Genomic DNA, 17,071 nt, shown 5'->3' on the forward strand with positions numbered 1-17,071 from the left:
AATTTTCCCCCATGAATCTACTATAGCTAGACAGATTTGAAGTGTACTGCAATGCAGGAAACATGGTAAACGAGACCTGATTAGACTTTGCAGGACTCGTCTCTCCTAGACAGTGATCAGCAGGTAGCTCTAGGCTCTGCTCACGATGGCTTCAATCTGTCAAGAGCTGGACACACGCTGGTGTCGGGTGGCACAGGGGCTCAGCCAGCTCAGCCAGTGTGGTCTCGACACACTCCTACACTCTCTCAGTGTGACCTAGTGGCTTGCCAGCAATGATCTCCCAGTCACATCCCCCCAACTCAGGCTCCCTCCAGTCTCGTCAGATACTCTCTTTCATTCTCTAAAGGTATGTTTTGTGGTCCTGCCGGACAGAGACCAGTTTGTTTCTTCCCTGGCGTTGTGATGAGTTTGTGACAGCCCTTGTACTCAGGCAGACACGAGCTGCACCTTCTTACAGAACCCGCTGACCCTGGGCCACACCGCCGGCTCAGCCTGTCTCACCCTGGCCTGCCCATGTCACCCAGCGGGGGGAGAAGTGAGCCCCCCACATGTGGAAAGGACTCGGGGATAAAGGAAACTATACAAACGCCACAGCATTATTAAGACAAGTCTTTCCATGCTTCAGATCTGGTCATTTTTTATTTGACTTTTTTTGTCCATTAAGTGTGCCGCTACAATAAATGAGTCGTCTTGTTAAACAGAAAAAAAATGAAGCGTGTCTGAAACGGAAAATACAGTTTTTTTCCCATCATGCAATACAAAATAATAAGAATGAATGATAATACTGTGGGTCCAGAGGTCCTGAAAAAGAACAGTAAAACATCCAGATCCGCGCATGTTTAAAGAATATCCAGATAAATAAAAACAGCTGGGAAAAAAGTTGTCAGAAAAGTAAAAGGAATGATGAGGAAGGAAGGAGGGAGAAGAAGGTTCCTGGACCTCTGTTGTATTGAGCACAAGCTACCCACGATACAGTGGCCAAAACAGATGAGCGTCTCATCTATGCTCTGACTCCTCCCCCTCTCTTCACTGCACGTGTGCACAGCGACCCCACAGAGGAGCTCCTGACTCCACCCCCTCTCTTCACTGCACGTGTGCACAGCGACCCCACAGAGGAGCTCCTGACTCCACCCCCTCTCTTCACTGCACGTGTGCACAGCGACCCCACAGAGGAGCTCCTGACTCCTCCCCCTCTCTTCACTGCACGCGTGCAGAGGGAACCCCACACAGGAGGAGTACCTGACGAACACCCCCAGGTCTAACCAGGTCCATTTCATCATACCGACAGCTATGCGTCGGTGTTACTGACTTTCTGAATGGCTGCCCTTCCCTCTCCTGTGGAATTCACACCTCTGTTCACCCTTGAAGGTTAACCCATTAAGTTTGAGAAAAGCCCCTCGGTTCTGCTAATCTACACTCATGTAAGAGCACTTAAACATCAGTTTGTCTAGCTGAGCAAGACCATGGGTGTGGTCTCAAAATGTGGACCCACAGACACAATAGCAAAAGTAGGAACAAACTCAAACTTCACACATACGAAAATTTCATTTATTAAAAGATCTATTTTTTCTCTTTATATCTTTATTCAGAATACTATGATAATAATTGGAATATAAAGCATTGTGAAAGCAGGGGCAATGGGACACTGGCTGCAATTCTCTCACCAAATGACTCGTACTTGTAGGCTAGAGGTGTCTGATAATTACAGCACGATGTGGGTGCAGAATAGCATCTCAAATTCAAAGGCCATCTAAGGTGAAATCTCTGAAATCTTAATTTCCTACCACAAAGACAAAAAAGTAGTACAGAATGTGCAAATGGCACTTTTGTGCAAACCTGGTAATGTTTTTTTGTAACAGATGTGAACTGGACCTCAAAACCTGCGAGTAAAGAAAAGTTGCAAATCTTACAATATAGCACAAATAATAATAATAATAATAATAAAAAAAAGCTTTCAACATTTTACACACAGTCACAGCTGAAATTTCACACAGTTTAATCCATAAAAAGAGTGTCACAAGGGAACTGCAATCTGATTCCCACATTATACAACCTATTTCTGAACACACAGAAGTTAAATGAAAATTAAGGATGACGCATGAATGTTTACTACACTACCAAGACTTTTCCTAAGGACAAATGGGTTCACCCAACTGACCCGGTGAGGGATTCCCCACCCCCCGGCCCTGCCAACACAGAGCCACACCTGCCCCACTCCCGCCACAGCCATGTGCTGGGGATCCCAGGTAGTCACGCTGCTACAAAAGTGCAAGAAACAGACATTCTGGACTTCATTTAGTTGTACATTCAAATGGCCAGGAAGGAAAACACTGAGTTGTAAATCCTCTTGGATCTGTAATAAGACTCTCCTGCTATTGAGCTCAGACAGCGAGAGCCAAAAACACAAAACCCTGAAGAAGACTTCTGCTATGTGCAGCAAAGCGATACACACCACACAGGGGACTGGAGCGCCTGTGCATTCTACTGCACCCCTCCCTGCCACACAGACACGGGGTGCTTCTTGGTCCTTTTCCAGGTGGTCTGGGGGGCAGGGGAGGGGGGTTAGCGACCGAGAACAGCCTCGAAGCTGTTCCGGACCTATCCCTCCCACCCTCCGGCAACTCCACACTCCTTCCGCTCCCGCACTTCATTGAGAGAACTGAGCAAACCCGCGCTCGCCTGCAGCTGTGTGGAGGTGTGTCTGAGCACAGCTCCGAGGCTCCGATACCACCCCTCACCTCGCCACTTCTATCCTTACAGTCATTATTCATGCGTCACGCAGATGGCTGGGCGCGGTGACCTGGGAGACGCAACAGCTGGGGCTCGAACCCACAGCCTCCCAGTGAGGAGTCCTGGGAGGAGACGAGCCCCGAGCGCTGAGCGCAGCACACTGAGGCCTTAGACTGGGCCGGGCCTGTGTACTGGGTCAACCCTCTGGGCTCCTGCCGGACAGACAGGGTGGGAGGGCTCTTCTCTCGCCAGAGCAAGGCAGGGTACCCCACCACACCCTCTACATCCAACCCCAAAACAGGAAGGCCCGAGGAGCCCACTGACAAAAGCAGCAGCAATCCTGCTCCCAAAATGACCTTCTTCCTGTGTCAGAATCACCGTCTCTATCGATCAGTGCACAGAAGAAAGACTCTCCCACTCTCCTACGCTACCATCTGAGCACGACGGCCTCCGGCTGCTTCCCAGGACGAGCTACTGATTGTCTCTGCTAGTCACACTCGGGTCACAAGCACCCTGCCTAGTCCGCAAAAATAAGAGCCTCTGAAATTCTTCCTTAGGTTTGAACAAATGTATTTCAAGCACATTATCAATACGCAAATATCTCTAAAAAACTTTAATGCCCAGAATCCCAGGACGTCAGGAAGTCAAGCGGCGGTCAGTGATGCCCACTTCTGCCAGGAGGCCGAGGGGATCAGCTGATGGGCTTCAGAATCGCAGTCCGGCAGGATTTAAGGCTACTGTCAAGTCTTTGGTTTCCAATGACTGGTATTGTAATGTCAGATCTCTCATTTAGAGGGCCTATTCAGAGGGCAAGACAGGTTCATTTAAAATCCATTATTCAAACACAAACAAAAAAGTCTGGTTTCATCTAGAAGTCGTCAGATATACAGTAAGCCTTCAAAGACAGGAAATACAATGTTCTGCTTGCGTTGTAGTCGCTCAGTACCCTCCCACGCCCCCGGCCCCAGCCGAGCAGGCCGCAGAGCCCCAGTGAAACGCGCTGTGATGGAGCACTCGCCTGTACACCTGCACACCTGCTTCCAGCTCCGGCTGGGCCCTGTGACCTTCCTGCATGCAGCCGAGATGTGCCTTGTGACAGACGTGTCCACGGAGAATGAAAGAATGAGCGGTGCCAGAGGAGGACGGATTTTCTCCACAATCCACGAGCCTAAGGGCTCCCCCCTCTGCACTGACGGTCTACTGTTCGTCAACCAGAAATACAAAAGATCATCTACATTCTTCATTAGTACATTTAGACAGGTGCTCAAGAACAGCATCATGATGAAGGCAAAGTGAATTTAAAACTAACTACAGCAGCTTTAAAACCAATTATCCCACACAGGGAAAAGATCAGACTCCTACTGCATATCTGTCTGATCCCCTCCAGGTTTTACAGTGTTATCAGCAAGACTCCCAGTGCAGAGCAGTCTGATCCCCTCCAGGTTTTACAGTGTTCCTGTCACCTTGCAGTGACAAAGCTCTGATCGAACTCCATGCCATGTGGGCTTGTGTAAATACTGTATTTACTGTACCTGATACAAAGCAGCGTGGATTGAAAAAATACAGAGCTTTGTAGGGAAGTTTAAGTAACCAGTGCAGTTAAGGTATCAGCACTTTTTTTTTACTTACACAGGAAGCTGCAGGTGGGAAAACGTGGGACACGGATCAGATTACTCTGCACCGGGGGAGTCGGGATTTTCCGTGGAGCGCCGGCTAATCTTCAGCCTGAGAAGCGGGAACCAGGTTACTGTTCCTTCCAGGAGAGTGAATCCATCGTTGTTGCGATTCGTGTTGTGTCACCCAGCCACGGTCCCGACAACAGCCGCAGCGCAGGGCATCGATCCTCGTGATGTCAAAGGTCGAAGGTTAAACCCCGGAGACAGAGACAGAGGCGTTGCCCGTGGCCACTGGAACAATCAAGTCCGGGATGGTCTGCCAGGCCCCGCCATGACATTCCCCGCCTCTGTCTCCTGAGGCCCGCAGCCGGACTCCGGGAGAGCACACAGCGGGCGGGGAGGAGCGCACACAGAGCCTGTCTTTCCGAGGAGGGATCCAGAGATCCGCAGGACGACTGGGAAAAAGGCAGGGATTCGGGGGGGATGCTTTGGCCCCTCTCTCTACCCTCTCCTCTTTTCCAACGTCCGATACCGTCTGTCGCTGAAGTGTGCCCCTCTCGGCCCCTCCCTCCCCAGGCTGCTGTGGCCACCCCCAGCCCCCACACCTCTCCTCCTCCTCCTCCTCTTCCTCCTCCTGGTCCCGTGAGCCAGCCGCGATCATTTCCACACGTGGGCGCCCAGCACGTGACCTCCGCCCTGCGCCGCTCCGCCGCCCATGGGCTGGCCGTATCCCATCATCCCGTTCGCGCCGTAAAAGTTCATGCCCGCCATCTGCTGGGTCATCTGAGGGACAAGGACCGCGAGGCACGGTTAGTCCGGACGGACCTTCAGGAAGCGCAAACAGGAAGCCGCCTCAGCATGTTCGCTCTCGTCCGAAGTGCACCCCGCACCCTGCACCCTGCACCCTGCACCCCGCACCCCGCCTGTATCCCCACCACCACGCAGAGCTCATTTCACAGCAGAACCTGAATCTGTGCACCTGGAGTCAAAGACATTAAAGGGATAAACACCTTTTTAACACTTGATTTCAGCAGACAGGTCAACTGAGAAGACCAGCACAGCTGGGGTGACTACTGGATCAGCTCCTGGCTCGAGCATCCAACAGCAACATCTGAGGATCCGAACCTGCAAACCTACAGCCCCGAGCCCCGAGCCCCGAGCCCCGAGCCCCGAGCCCCGAGCCCCGAGCCCCGAGCCCCGAGCCCCGAGCCCCGAGCCCCGAGCCCCGAGCCCCGAGCCCCGAGCCCCGAGCCCCGAGCCCCGAGCGATGTATGTATTCCAGCGTACTTCACCAGAACTGGAGAACTCCAGCCTAGAGAACCTGCAAGGGGTCGACGAGCTTTCCAGCGGTCAGCGGGACGCAGGGAGAGGCGCGGTCTGCCCACCTGTGCGAGGTTCCACTGCAGCTGCTGCGCCTGCTGGGCTCCGTAGACGGGCGGCGGGACTGCCGCCACCCCCCCCACCAGGCCGCCGGGGGACCCCATCACCACGCTCTGCAGGCCCCCCATGTACGCCGCTGTCGGGGGCATCGCCATCTGGGGCAGCATGCCCGGGGCGCCGGGCTGGGGCACCATGCCCATCTGTGGTGCCAGCATCCCTCCCATCATGCCCCCTGCTGCGGCCAGGGCCTGGTACTGGCCGTACCCCGCTGGGGCATAGCCCATCTGAGCAGGCGCCATGTACATTCCTCCTGGGGGGACTGACAGAACGACATCGCCGCGTGAGTCTCCTGGCCATTTCTTTCTGAACCGAGCAGCACTGTCCCGCCAGTCAGCTCCCTGTGGCTTTATTTCACAAACACACTGGACAAGCTGGCTTCGGTTCGAGGTTCGAGAAGCCTAGGCGATTTAAAGAGCTGGAGTTTATCCCCACCGTTCTGAGCATCAAGTGTACGAGCTGCCCCCTCATCTGTGAAGCCTTGGTGTCTGCTTTTGTGACTCCCATTCTGCAATCCCTCTCCCCCCTCCTCTCCTATTCTGAGAGCCCAGGCTCCCCGGACCCCAGCCGTGAGCTCAGGAAGAGCGCAGGTTTACCTTGTGCTGCCATGTGTGTCATCTGCGGAGTCTGAGGGCCGTAGAGAGACAGAATGGAGTCCTTGGACATCTTCTTCCCAGAGTCCTCTGGCCTTTGGCCCTGGTCGGTGAAGAGACTGAGGTTCTCAGACACAGAGCTGGTGTTGCTGCCCGTGGGCATGGAGCTGGAGACCGGCTGTGGACGTCAGAGGGGAGAATTCAGGCCTGGGCTCAGACTGCATCACGGAAATGGCCCCTCTGGGCAGTGTACCTTTCCTCCTCCGCCTTCTGAAGCGTGCTATGCTAAAGCAGAGGCTGGGACTACGTCTGCACACCAACAGCATGTAACTCCTGCCCACAGGCACTTTCAGCCACTGCAGACCAGACCGATGTGTTGCTGCTGCAGGCTGGAGGGACAGGAGGGGTGGGGGGGTGGGGCAGGCAGGGAGAGCCGGCGCAGCGACAGCATCCCCAGAGAGAGCAAATCGGAAAGAAAGGAAATGAACTGAGACGCCCTTACCGTCGTCTTGCTGGAATCCAAGCTTGGAGTCGTCATGGACCCAAAGAAGTCCAGACTGCTGGCCAGTTCAGGACTAGGCTTCCCATTAGGAACGGGAGTGTTGGTACTGGGGGCATCTGCAAGCAAGCAACACATCAGGTGTGTCAGGAATGAGCACGGTTTGTGCAGCCCGACACTGAGCAACACTGAGCACCAGGATCGCGCACAGGGCCAGCTGCGCAGCCTGACACTGAGCACCAGGAACACGCACAAGGCCGGCTGCGCAGCCTGACACTGAGCACCAGGAACACACACAGGGCGGCTGCGCAGCCTGACACTGAGCACCAGGAACACGCACAGGGCCGGTTGCGCAGCCCGACACTGAGCAACACTGAGCACCAGGATCGCGCACAGGGCCGGCTGCGCAGCCCGACACTGAGCACCAGGAACACGCACAGGGCCGGCTGCGAAGCCCGACACTGAGCAACACTGGGCACCAGGAACACGCACAGGGCCGGCTGCGCAGCCTGACACTGAGCACCAGGAACACGCACAGGGCCGGCTGCGCAGCCTGACACTGAGCACCAGGAACACGCACGGGGCCGGCAGCGCAGCCCGACACTGAGCACAAGGATCACACACAGGGCCGGCTGCGCAGCCCGACAAGGAGCGACACAGGGCACTGTGTTAGAACACAAGACTGGTAACAAATGATACAGGAAGCCATTGGGCCGATTTGGCTCGCGTTGCTTTTGCTGTTGCAGACTCTCAAAGCCCTTTGTGTGAGGAGGTGCCTCCTGTTTAAGAACAGGAAGCGTCACACACGTTTCACCAAGCAAGCGACAGAAGCCGAGGGAACTCTCCCAGAGACGGGAACAGGGGCTCTCTTACCCAGACCCAGGAGGTCGACTTCAGGCTGCGCTGGTTTGGTTGGGCTGGTCTTGAGCTGCTGGGATTCATCCCTCTTCTGCAAAACAAGGAAAACCAGAACTCAGGTTGACCCATCAATTAGTCGATATGATCAATACAGCACTTGACTCTCTCAAGCCTTGCAATGCTGAGTGACACGCAGCTCCCCCGTGAGGCTGCAGAGAGCAGACCTGGAGGGCACGACTGCAGCCAATTCACACCCACAGAGCAACCATCTCAGAGCAGATCCGACAGGTCCGGAGTACGGCTCACTCCTGCTCTTCAGTTCCCTGTGCCCCCTGAGCCCCCTGAGCCCACTCACCAGCTTCACCTTCTCAAAGATCACCGGCTCCGCCTTCTTCTCCTTCGCCCCGACGCTGCTCTTCTCCCTCTGAAAGGCAGAGCAGAGAGAGGAGGGCTCACACACGCTGCCCCACAGCTCCTGCAGGCGCCGGGCAGCGGCCACACACTCACCCGGAAGGCTTGGATGTCGATACTCCTGTCCATGTACCTCTTCTTCTCGTACTTGTCCCGAATGAAGACCTCGGCTGCTCTGTGCAGCCACAGTTAAAGAGGAAAACTACACATTACAGCCATGTCTATCCAGAGTGTAACACACCTGCACAGACTCCACAGAGCAGCCCTGCTCCAGGTACAGACAGTAACCCACTGGTCCGCACCTGTACAGACAGTAACCCACTGGTCTGCACCTGTACAGACAGTAACCCACTGGTCCGCACCTGTACAGACAGTAACACACTGGTCCGCACCTGTACAGACAGTAACACACTGGTCCGCACCTGTACAGACAGTAACACACTGGTCTGCACCTGTACTGGCTCCACAGAGCAGCCCCGCTCCAGGTACAGGGGTCAGTGCTCATGCCTGTGTGCATGAATGTACAAGTGAGCCTGCTGAATGGCCTGTCTGTTTTTGGACAAGTGCACTCTGGAACGGACACGGGCTGACCCAGTCCCCCGCCCCGAGCCCACGTTCCCAGCAGGAGAAGGATACTGGTCTGTTTCCGGGCGCTGGAAGCACTCTGGGAGGAAGGCCTCGTACAGCTGCTTGGCCTTGGCATTCCCCATCTCCTGGATACACTGCAGAGGGGAGGGACAGGGAGGCACGGACACACACGCTTCATTAACACAATCGATCACGCAGCTTGGCCAGTGCCCCTCGGACCCTTAAAAACACAGCGGTGACCTCTGACCTGGATCTGCTCCTGCGTCCACTGGTCCAGGTTGACGGACTTGACCCGAGAGATGTGGACCCCCAGGTTCCGATGGATCCCTGCACAGCGGATACAGATGAAGATCCCAAGATTCCAAGACGCCCATCGTGGTCCTGGAGAGGAGAGGGAGGAGGAGGAGGGTTAGCGTTCTGAACATGCTGATCCGCCCTCTGCATGCCAGCACCTGGACCAATCTGGGAAGCAGCCAGCTGAGAGAACGCCAGAGGACCATCAGATAAAACCTTTCTACTATCAAGCAAGATATCCTGTCTCACAGACACGCGGGACTTTGAAAGATCCCTCTCGCCACGACACTGCACGTCAGTACACTCACTTTTAGTAAGGAGTCTTGTCCATTTAGTCCTGTTTTCTGGGAATGCGTTTCTGTGCCGCCATCAGGAGACACGTGCGTCTGCGACCACTAGAGGGCACTCTGTATCAAACAATCTCACTTGCCGCAGGAGGGAAGAGCTGCTGGCAATAGAGGCTGTATCCCCCACCACGCTTCAGCAGCAGCTGGAAGTCCAGAGGAGCCACAGACCCCATGAGTGTCTGGCGGTCTGCATTAGTGCCACCGTGTGCCATGTGGCATACCTCTGCTCCTCCCTCGCTAACCGCTCCACAGCGTGCCTGGGGCGCGTCTCTGACAGGCCCTGTAACAGCCAGCACACGCTGCCCCAGATCAGCATGAGGCACAGATGTCTGGTCTCTCCCCTCTCTCGCTGAGCCTCCGTCTCCACACTGAGGTTTACCGTCGCGAGCTGCAGCAGCCGGATGTATGTGCCGGAAACACACGGAGATCCCCAAGAGTTTTTCAGCCCTCTGCAGCAGGACTCCCGTTTGCCCGAACACCCGGAACAGCGATACTCCGCCGCGCTGCTGCAACGCTCCTCTGATCAGGGACGGCAGCGGAGCCACTTCCCTGCCCTCGCTGATGAAGCCGTCCGGCCCTTACATTTCGAATGACATTTCCTGGCTCCCGGGCTCCTGCAGGGGGATTCTGCTTGTGCTCGCGGCAGCCCACCCCTCGCGGAGCCCGAGGCCGAGCGTGCGCACAAGCCCTCCTCCCCCAGATGTAGCGCCTTTCCAGGCCCAACTCCTGAAAGGGCCTGGTGCGAAAGGAAAAAAGGAACTACATTCACACAGAGGGGAAACCACGATAAAACTGGGCCAGCACAACCGAAAAACAAGGATCTCAAGCTTTCTGTGCAATAAAATAGGAAAATGTCAATCTGCGTTTTTTCCTTGACAGGGAATAAAGCCACTTGTCACGGCTGCAGGAAGCCCTCCATTTACTGCCCACAGCTCTAGACCAGAGCAGCCTCACCACCACTGCTCGTCCCAGACAGGCCCTGCGAGCTGCCTGCAATCCCATCAGCTCCCTGGCAGTGCGACACGGCAGTCTCGCAGCACGGAAAGGGGAACCGAGCGACGTCTGCCACCAGGACCTGGCAGCCACTGTAATAACTTCCTGTGAGGTGACCTCAGCCAGAGGGCGGGGCAGGAAGAGCTGGCTGAGAGTGGAGGAGGAGTGCAGCCGAGCCGGCGAGTCCCCTGGTCCCCTCCCTGCACCGGGGAAACACGACTACCCCAGGGGCTATTGTTACTTCACACGCCTGTACACGCACATATGCTGAACACGAAGCAGGAAAACTGGAAACACCCAGCCTCCGATGTGCTCATGCGTCAGAGCGCAGTTTGATTATTCTGACGGACCGCAGGCTCCACCTGAACCATCTCCGTGACTCTCGACTTCCCTCTCCGCTTCGCTCTGGTCCTTTGAGCTCCTTTCTCTCTCCATCTTCTTCCTCCTGGCCCTACAGATCTGTGCTGGGCAGCGGCTCTGACTCAGACCCTGCTCACGCGTGCAGTTAAGTTCCTCTCTTCCAAAAAAACACGAACAGCTCATAATAAACAGAATGCAGTTTGAAAACCCCAGTGCACCCTGCTGCGCAGTAGAGCTCGTGTCTCATTAGACTCTCCTCCTTCCTGGAGAGGAGACTGACTGGTCCAGTGCCCAGTGGGGCTGCCCTCCTGGAGAGGAGACTGACCGGTCCAGTGCCCATTGGGGCTGTCCTACTGGAGAGGAGACCGGTGGTCCAGTGCCCAGTGGGGCTGCCCTCCTGGAGAGGAGACCGACCGGTCCAGTGCCCAGTGGGGCTGCCCTCCTGGAGAGGAGACTGACCGGTGCAGTGCCCAGTGGGGCTGTCCTCCTGGAGAGGAGACCGGTGGTCCAGTGCCCAGTGGGGCTGCCCTCCTGGAGAGAAGACCGACCGGTCCAGTGCCCAGTGGGGCTGTCCTCCTGGAGAGGAGACTGACCGGTCCAGTGCCCAGTGGGGCTGTCCTCCTGGAGAGGAGACTGACCGGTCCAGTGCCCAGCGGGGCTGTCCTCCTGACAGGCTCAGCTGGCAGAGGCCTGACGCATCCTGTGTGAACCGCTGGTGAAGAACACGCACAGTGCTGGCGTGGGAAACTGTGGCACAGAGTCATGTCCGCGGCTGGCATGCACACCGTCCCGTGTCTGACAAGTCCCCAGACTAAGAAAACGAGAGAAGGTTTCGAAATTCTCTTCCTGGCAACAGTGTGGTAATCATCTTGGGCAATTATCCCCCGACTCTCTTGTGGTTGTTTCAGAAAAACACGCAACGTTTCCTCTCGAGCCCGGGGCCGAGGCCGTCCTGCACCAGAGTCCTGCAGGAGGTGACACGCCGCAGGGCCTGAAAACGGACTGCAGCTGCATCGCAGGCCAGGGTCCCCGGGGAGCAGACTGGCAGATCGGACCCCCGCCCCGATAACGGGGGAACGCAGGGGTGCAGCAGCTCTCCCGCTGCACACACCCCCTGGGCTGAGCCGCACACGCCTTAGCCACGGACAGCGCCGCGCCCACCCCTTGCCAAACTAGCAGCACTGACAGCTCTGGCAGACAGAGATAAGGACGCCTGGCCAGACCCCCCGAGCGTGGGGCCCTGGACTCACTGAGTACGCCCCCCCACACGCCTCAGGAAAATCAGCCTTCCAGCCTGCAGCGAGAACCCACGGGCCCCTGCTGCGGAGATGAGCAGACAGCCGGCCACCCCACAGCAGGACCGCTGCAGGCGATAGGCCCCTCACCGGCCGGAGCGACATTTGGCTGTTCAATTATTCGGTAGTTGTATTGTGACACACTTCGCTATTCCTGGCCGAGCCTCCAAGAGAGCGTCTGGCGAGTTCTAGCGCCGCATCCGTCCCCCAGCGTCCCCACACGGCCTCCCTCCTGCTCCCCCTCTCCGGTCGAACACAAGGAATCGCACACGAGACCGAGCTTCTGCAGCCGACTCCAGACCAGAGAGCCGCTGGCCGATGAGCTGACAGACACCCCTGCGCCCTCTGAGCCCGGGGCAGAGAGGGGTGCAGGGCACCGGAGAGGGGCTGGGCTTTCTGAGCGGAGAGCTGAGCTGGAGAAACTGTCCAGTCTCCAGGCTGTGTGCAGAGCCCAGAACAGCAGGCATCGCAGGGGCACTGAAATCGTCCCCACAGAGAGGAGAGAACACCACGAGACCCAGGACAGGCTTCAAGCACCCCTGACCTCACGAGCTTCAATCTTATTTACTTGTTTTGCTTTCTGCTGTCACGTTCACTAGACAGGATCGTGATTCCCTCTGGAGTTCTGGAGACTCTCCAAGCTACGACCTGGCTTGTTGCCAAAGCCATGTCCGTGCTGGAACCCCCCATCCCCATGTTGTCCAGCCTCCCAGACCGCACTAATTGTGCAAAAGCAGCTCTTCTGCTGCCTCCTCTCCTGCTGTGTCCATCTCACTTCTCTCACTAACTGCGAAATCACAAGAGCTGCAAGACATTCTGCTCTGTCAGGAGCTGAACTCTCTTTAACGTTGTTATTATTATTATTTGAGAGCTCCAGGGCAGCTGAGTTGAGACAGCACTTTCCTTACACCCAGGACCTGTACAATGACCAGCACAGAGCCCTGATCACAGCACAGCACAGAGCCCACACTGGCCATAACCACAGCACAGAGCCCAGACCGGCCCTGATCACAGCACAGCACAGAGCCCAGACCGGCCCTGATCACAGCACAGCACAGAGCCCACAGCCCCAACCACAGCACAGAGCCCACACCGGCCCCAACCACAGCACAGAGCCCACACCGGCCCCAACCACAGAGCAGCACAGAGCCCACACCGGCCCCAACCACAGAGCAGCACTGAGCCCACACCGGCCCCAACCACAGAGCAGCACTGAGCCCACACCGGCCCCAACCAGAGAGCAGCACTGAGCCCACACCGGCCACGACCACAGAGTAGCAAAGAGCCCACAACGGCCCTGATCACAGCACAGCACAGAGCCCACACCGGCCACAACCACAGAGCAGCACAGAGCCCACACCGGCCCCAATCACAGCACAGAGCCCGAACGAGCCCCGACCAGAGAGCAGCACTGAGCCCATACCGGCCACAACCACAGAGCAGCACAGAGCCCACGCTGGCCCCGACCACAGCACAGAGCTCAGAAACAGTCAGTATAATGTAAGATGATGAAGCCACTCTGTGTTTCCTGTGTTACAGAAAAGTCATGACAGCACCCTGGCAGGCCAGAGGATCTGAACCTCTTCAGTCTTGAGTGGAGAAGACAGTAAGAGAACCTGGTAAAAGTCCAGAATCCTCAGAACCAACTGGAGAAGACAAGCAAAAAACCCACTGGAACAGGACACTCATCTGGGTGGGAGTACAGAACAAGACAACAGACCATGTTGTTTCAGCCGATACACAGGCCTCCTGCAGGGCACAGCTGGATGAGATCCTCTAACTGATTAACAGGGCTAGAGGGGCTGACTGACCTCTCGTCTGAAACACCTCTCCAGCAGCGTATCAGGCTAGTATCGTTAGCTACACGCACGCTGTTCGGGAAACTTTTATTTTACAGCCAATTCTCTTTTGGCGTTAAATACCCACCAAAACTGACGAATGAAGCGCGCAACTGTCAGACCCTCCGCAATATCCAGAAGACTGCATGTTAAGTGCCAGGCGCTGCACACACTACATTGTCACAGCCGCAGTTTTAATGTGGTTTAAACGCGAAGGGCCGTAATCAATATCTGAGTCAGAGGAGCGGGGAGACACGGACCTGCATCGAGCTGACGTCCCCAGAGAAATATTGAATTCAGCGCCACGTACGGCAGAGCGCATCGATTACACCATCATCATCATCATCATCACAGCCTCACCTTTAGCCTGGCAGTCGGCGCAGAACTTGTTGCTCTCCTGGCTGAGCAGGCTGGTCAGCACGGAGTGAAACCTGTCGATATCCTTCACCGATCTGCCCGTCATGGTCCGGCGCTGTGCAGGAGAGACCCTCCTGTGCGTCTGCTCGCTGCCTGTGCGGAAACAGAGAAGAAAGGCACTGCACACGAAACAAATACCGAAAGATGGCTTCCTTCCTCTTTTAATACAGTAACAGGGAAGTGCTGAGGACGACTTAAAAAAAACCCATAAAAAGCGCAGCTGAGGTTCCCGTTGCTGGCGGAGAGGAGATGCTTCGCTGCTTGTATTAAAATGGCGAGCAGGCTACTCACTGGTAATGAGAATGAATTATTTTTTTTTAATGAATGAGCTGCGCTGCTCCTGCTGCAAGTCGCTGTGCTCAGCCCCCGGCAACTCACACCGCCCGTCCCCGCAGTCCTCCGGGTGATGACAGCCCCGCTCGGCTACAATCATACATGTCGCACAGTTTCCTGTTTCCGCTCCTCGCCCGCCCCACCTGCCTGCAAATACTTTTTTTTTCTCGTTCGACTTTTTTTTTCCCCCGTTCCTCGTCTTTCTGGCTTTCCCCTCTTCGCTCGCTTTCTGGTTCTCCGCACTGATTGACACTCGCGGGCTCCCGTCCCCCGCCCCCGGCCTGCCGGGGCTCAGATAGGGGACTTGCAGAAGGGGTGGAACTTCCTTGTTGTGACGTCTTTGATAAAGCCCGAGACCCGAGACCGCGGACCGCAGTCGGTGTTGCATAGAGACCATGTTTCTTTTCACCGATGTTGATATTTACGTTAGCTGACGCAGATAGCGAAAGAACATTTATTTAAAATTATTTCTAGGTTTCGGGCAGTGTCTAGATGAATTACCCACCACATCTGGGATTGTTTCCTGACCCGGAGGCTTGTAATCGGTCCTCCCAGGATGCCGAAGTCGCTGCTGTGTGAACATTACTAAGTTTCCAAATGAAGGGTGATTTGAAAGCCAGCCCAGCTGTGTGATAATGTTAATAATGGTGTACTGGCGCACTTCGGCTCCTGTCGCGTCATCCAGGTGGTGAAGGGGGAGTCCCCAGTAGGCTTGATCCAGCTCTCTCCTATAGGGGTACTGTTGGGCTACTGTGCTTTACAAGCCCATTGACCCTGGACTGAACTCGGAGAAGAACATTATGGAATGATTTTTAAAAATACGTGTTTTATGTATTTTGTGGCAAAATACCTTTTTACATCCATCCATTTTCTAACCACTTTATCCAGTTCAGGGTTGCAGGAGCCTATCCAAGCAAGCAGTGGGTGCAAGGCAGGATACACCCGGGATGGGACGCCAGACACACGTTCAGGCTAAGGCTTTCCCAGAAGCCAATGAACCTACCAGTATGTGTGTGGACCGAGGGAGGAAACTGGAGCACCAGGAGGAAATTCACTCAGACGTGGGGAGAGCATGCAAGCTCCACGCAGACAGCACCCCGGGAACTGAACCCGGGGCCCCAGTTCTGTATGGCAGCAATGCTGACCCCAGGCCATCGTATCTCCCAGAACAGCTATTGAAACGATAACTGTGTGCAACAGGCCTTATTTCCTCAAGGAGGGCTTAGTACCACATGGACGCGCAGACAGTGCAGTACCAGTATTTCTGAAGGCGTGAGTGGTGGGCAGATGCATTGGAGCGCAGTGGGTACGTCTCTGGGCAAGCTGGCGGGCTGTGGGCTTGGCTACCCACTGCAGACCCTGCTGTTGTGTTTGAGAGAGGTTGCTCCAGTCCTCCCAGCAGTAGGACCGGGGACCAGCACTGCTGGGGGGTGACCCGTGTGATGGGCTGGTATCCCGTCCAGGGAGGGGGTGTCACGTGTTCTCTTGCCCAACTAACACGACAGGAGCCCGGGAAAGCTCTGGCCCGATGAGTCCATGTGGGTTGGAAATGGAAGTTCTCTACAGTTCCTTGCCTATTGTTTGTGTGTGATGGACTCCTTTGAGGATCAAAGTGAAACCTGGCAGAAGCAGCTCATTACGCAGCAGGACACCGGTGACCTTTGACACCTGTGAGAGCTGGGTGAGGGGGGTCAGCTGCTCGGGCATGACAGAGTGCTGTTTGTTGGCACAGGCGGTGGACACATAGTTGAGGTCCCCATGGGGAATGTCCGGAGCAGCCACGGGACCTCGCGACTGGACGCCACAGCTGGAGGAGGGGTCTCGAAGAGTTCTGTCTCCCCAGCGGCAGCTCTGTCTGAAGCCCGTACTCAGTTTATTGTATTAGTGCTGTTGAACTCAGGAAGTGCTGGTTAAAAGCAGTAAGTTTTAATTCTCCAGACCTTGTATTTTTACTGTTACTGGGAGACTAAGTATGCATAATCTACAAATCTTGTAAGGAATATGTTGAACACAATTTTTAAAGTTTTGGCCTGACCTTGCGTGCTTTTCATTTTGCAACAAGACGTAATTAAAATTTTCTCTCTGATACAACACCAAATTCAAGCTTTTGCATTCCATATTGAACTTATTTAATGTAGCAGGAGGAATGATTGAGGTTTTTGAGTTAGTTTATATTGATAAAACCCCTCCTCTGAGGGCTCGTGTAACAGATAGCCCACATGGTCTACAATGTCTTTGAGGTATTTGGACACACAGTTCTCTGCCTGATGCATACTCTAACAGCACAGTATCCCTGCAGGCTCATCTAATGTGGGTTTATGTCCTCTGGCTCTATATCCAGTGAATCAGACACTATTTGTATTCCAGTGATCCGCACTCTCTTACATGTCAAGTAGAGATCCAGACCTGAGCCTAGAGAGTCTAGAGCATCTTGAAGTGTTAAAAGTAAGTGAAAGTGTTAC

The 17,071-nt window shown here is 55.3% G+C and overlaps 1 protein-coding gene across 3 annotated transcripts; it reads right to left on the reverse strand.

Moving 5' to 3' along the window:
- Nucleotides 1-1,534: 1,534 nt before the first annotated feature.
- Nucleotides 1,535-14,879, reverse strand: smap2 (small ArfGAP2). 3 transcript variants are annotated; one of them, XM_069195396.1, is made up of 11 exons: nt 14,568-14,873; nt 14,220-14,369; nt 8,980-9,113; nt 8,781-8,866; nt 8,241-8,319; nt 8,089-8,157; nt 7,749-7,824; nt 6,879-6,994; nt 6,380-6,554; nt 5,732-6,045; nt 4,909-5,129 (listed from the first exon to the last, which is right to left on the reverse strand). In XM_069195396.1, the coding sequence occupies exons 2-11, from the start codon at nt 14,320-14,322 to the stop codon at nt 5,004-5,006; spliced, it is 1,278 nt and encodes a 425-aa protein (XP_069051497.1). In that variant the 5' UTR covers nt 14,323-14,369; nt 14,568-14,873; the 3' UTR covers nt 4,909-5,003. The 3 variants fall into 3 exon arrangements, with proteins under 3 accessions (XP_069051496.1, XP_069051495.1, XP_069051497.1); XM_069195395.1 differs by lacking the exon at nt 5,732-6,045 and having other exon boundaries at nt 1,535-5,129; nt 14,220-14,350; nt 14,568-14,879; XM_069195394.1 differs by lacking the exon at nt 5,732-6,045 and having other exon boundaries at nt 1,535-5,129; nt 14,568-14,879.
- Between the last annotated feature and the right edge of the window lie 2,192 nt (nt 14,880-17,071).

The sequence above is a fragment of the Lepisosteus oculatus genome, chromosome 11, assembly GCF_040954835.1.
Source record: "Lepisosteus oculatus isolate fLepOcu1 chromosome 11, fLepOcu1.hap2, whole genome shotgun sequence".
Lineage (NCBI taxonomy): Eukaryota > Metazoa > Chordata > Actinopteri > Semionotiformes > Lepisosteidae > Lepisosteus > Lepisosteus oculatus.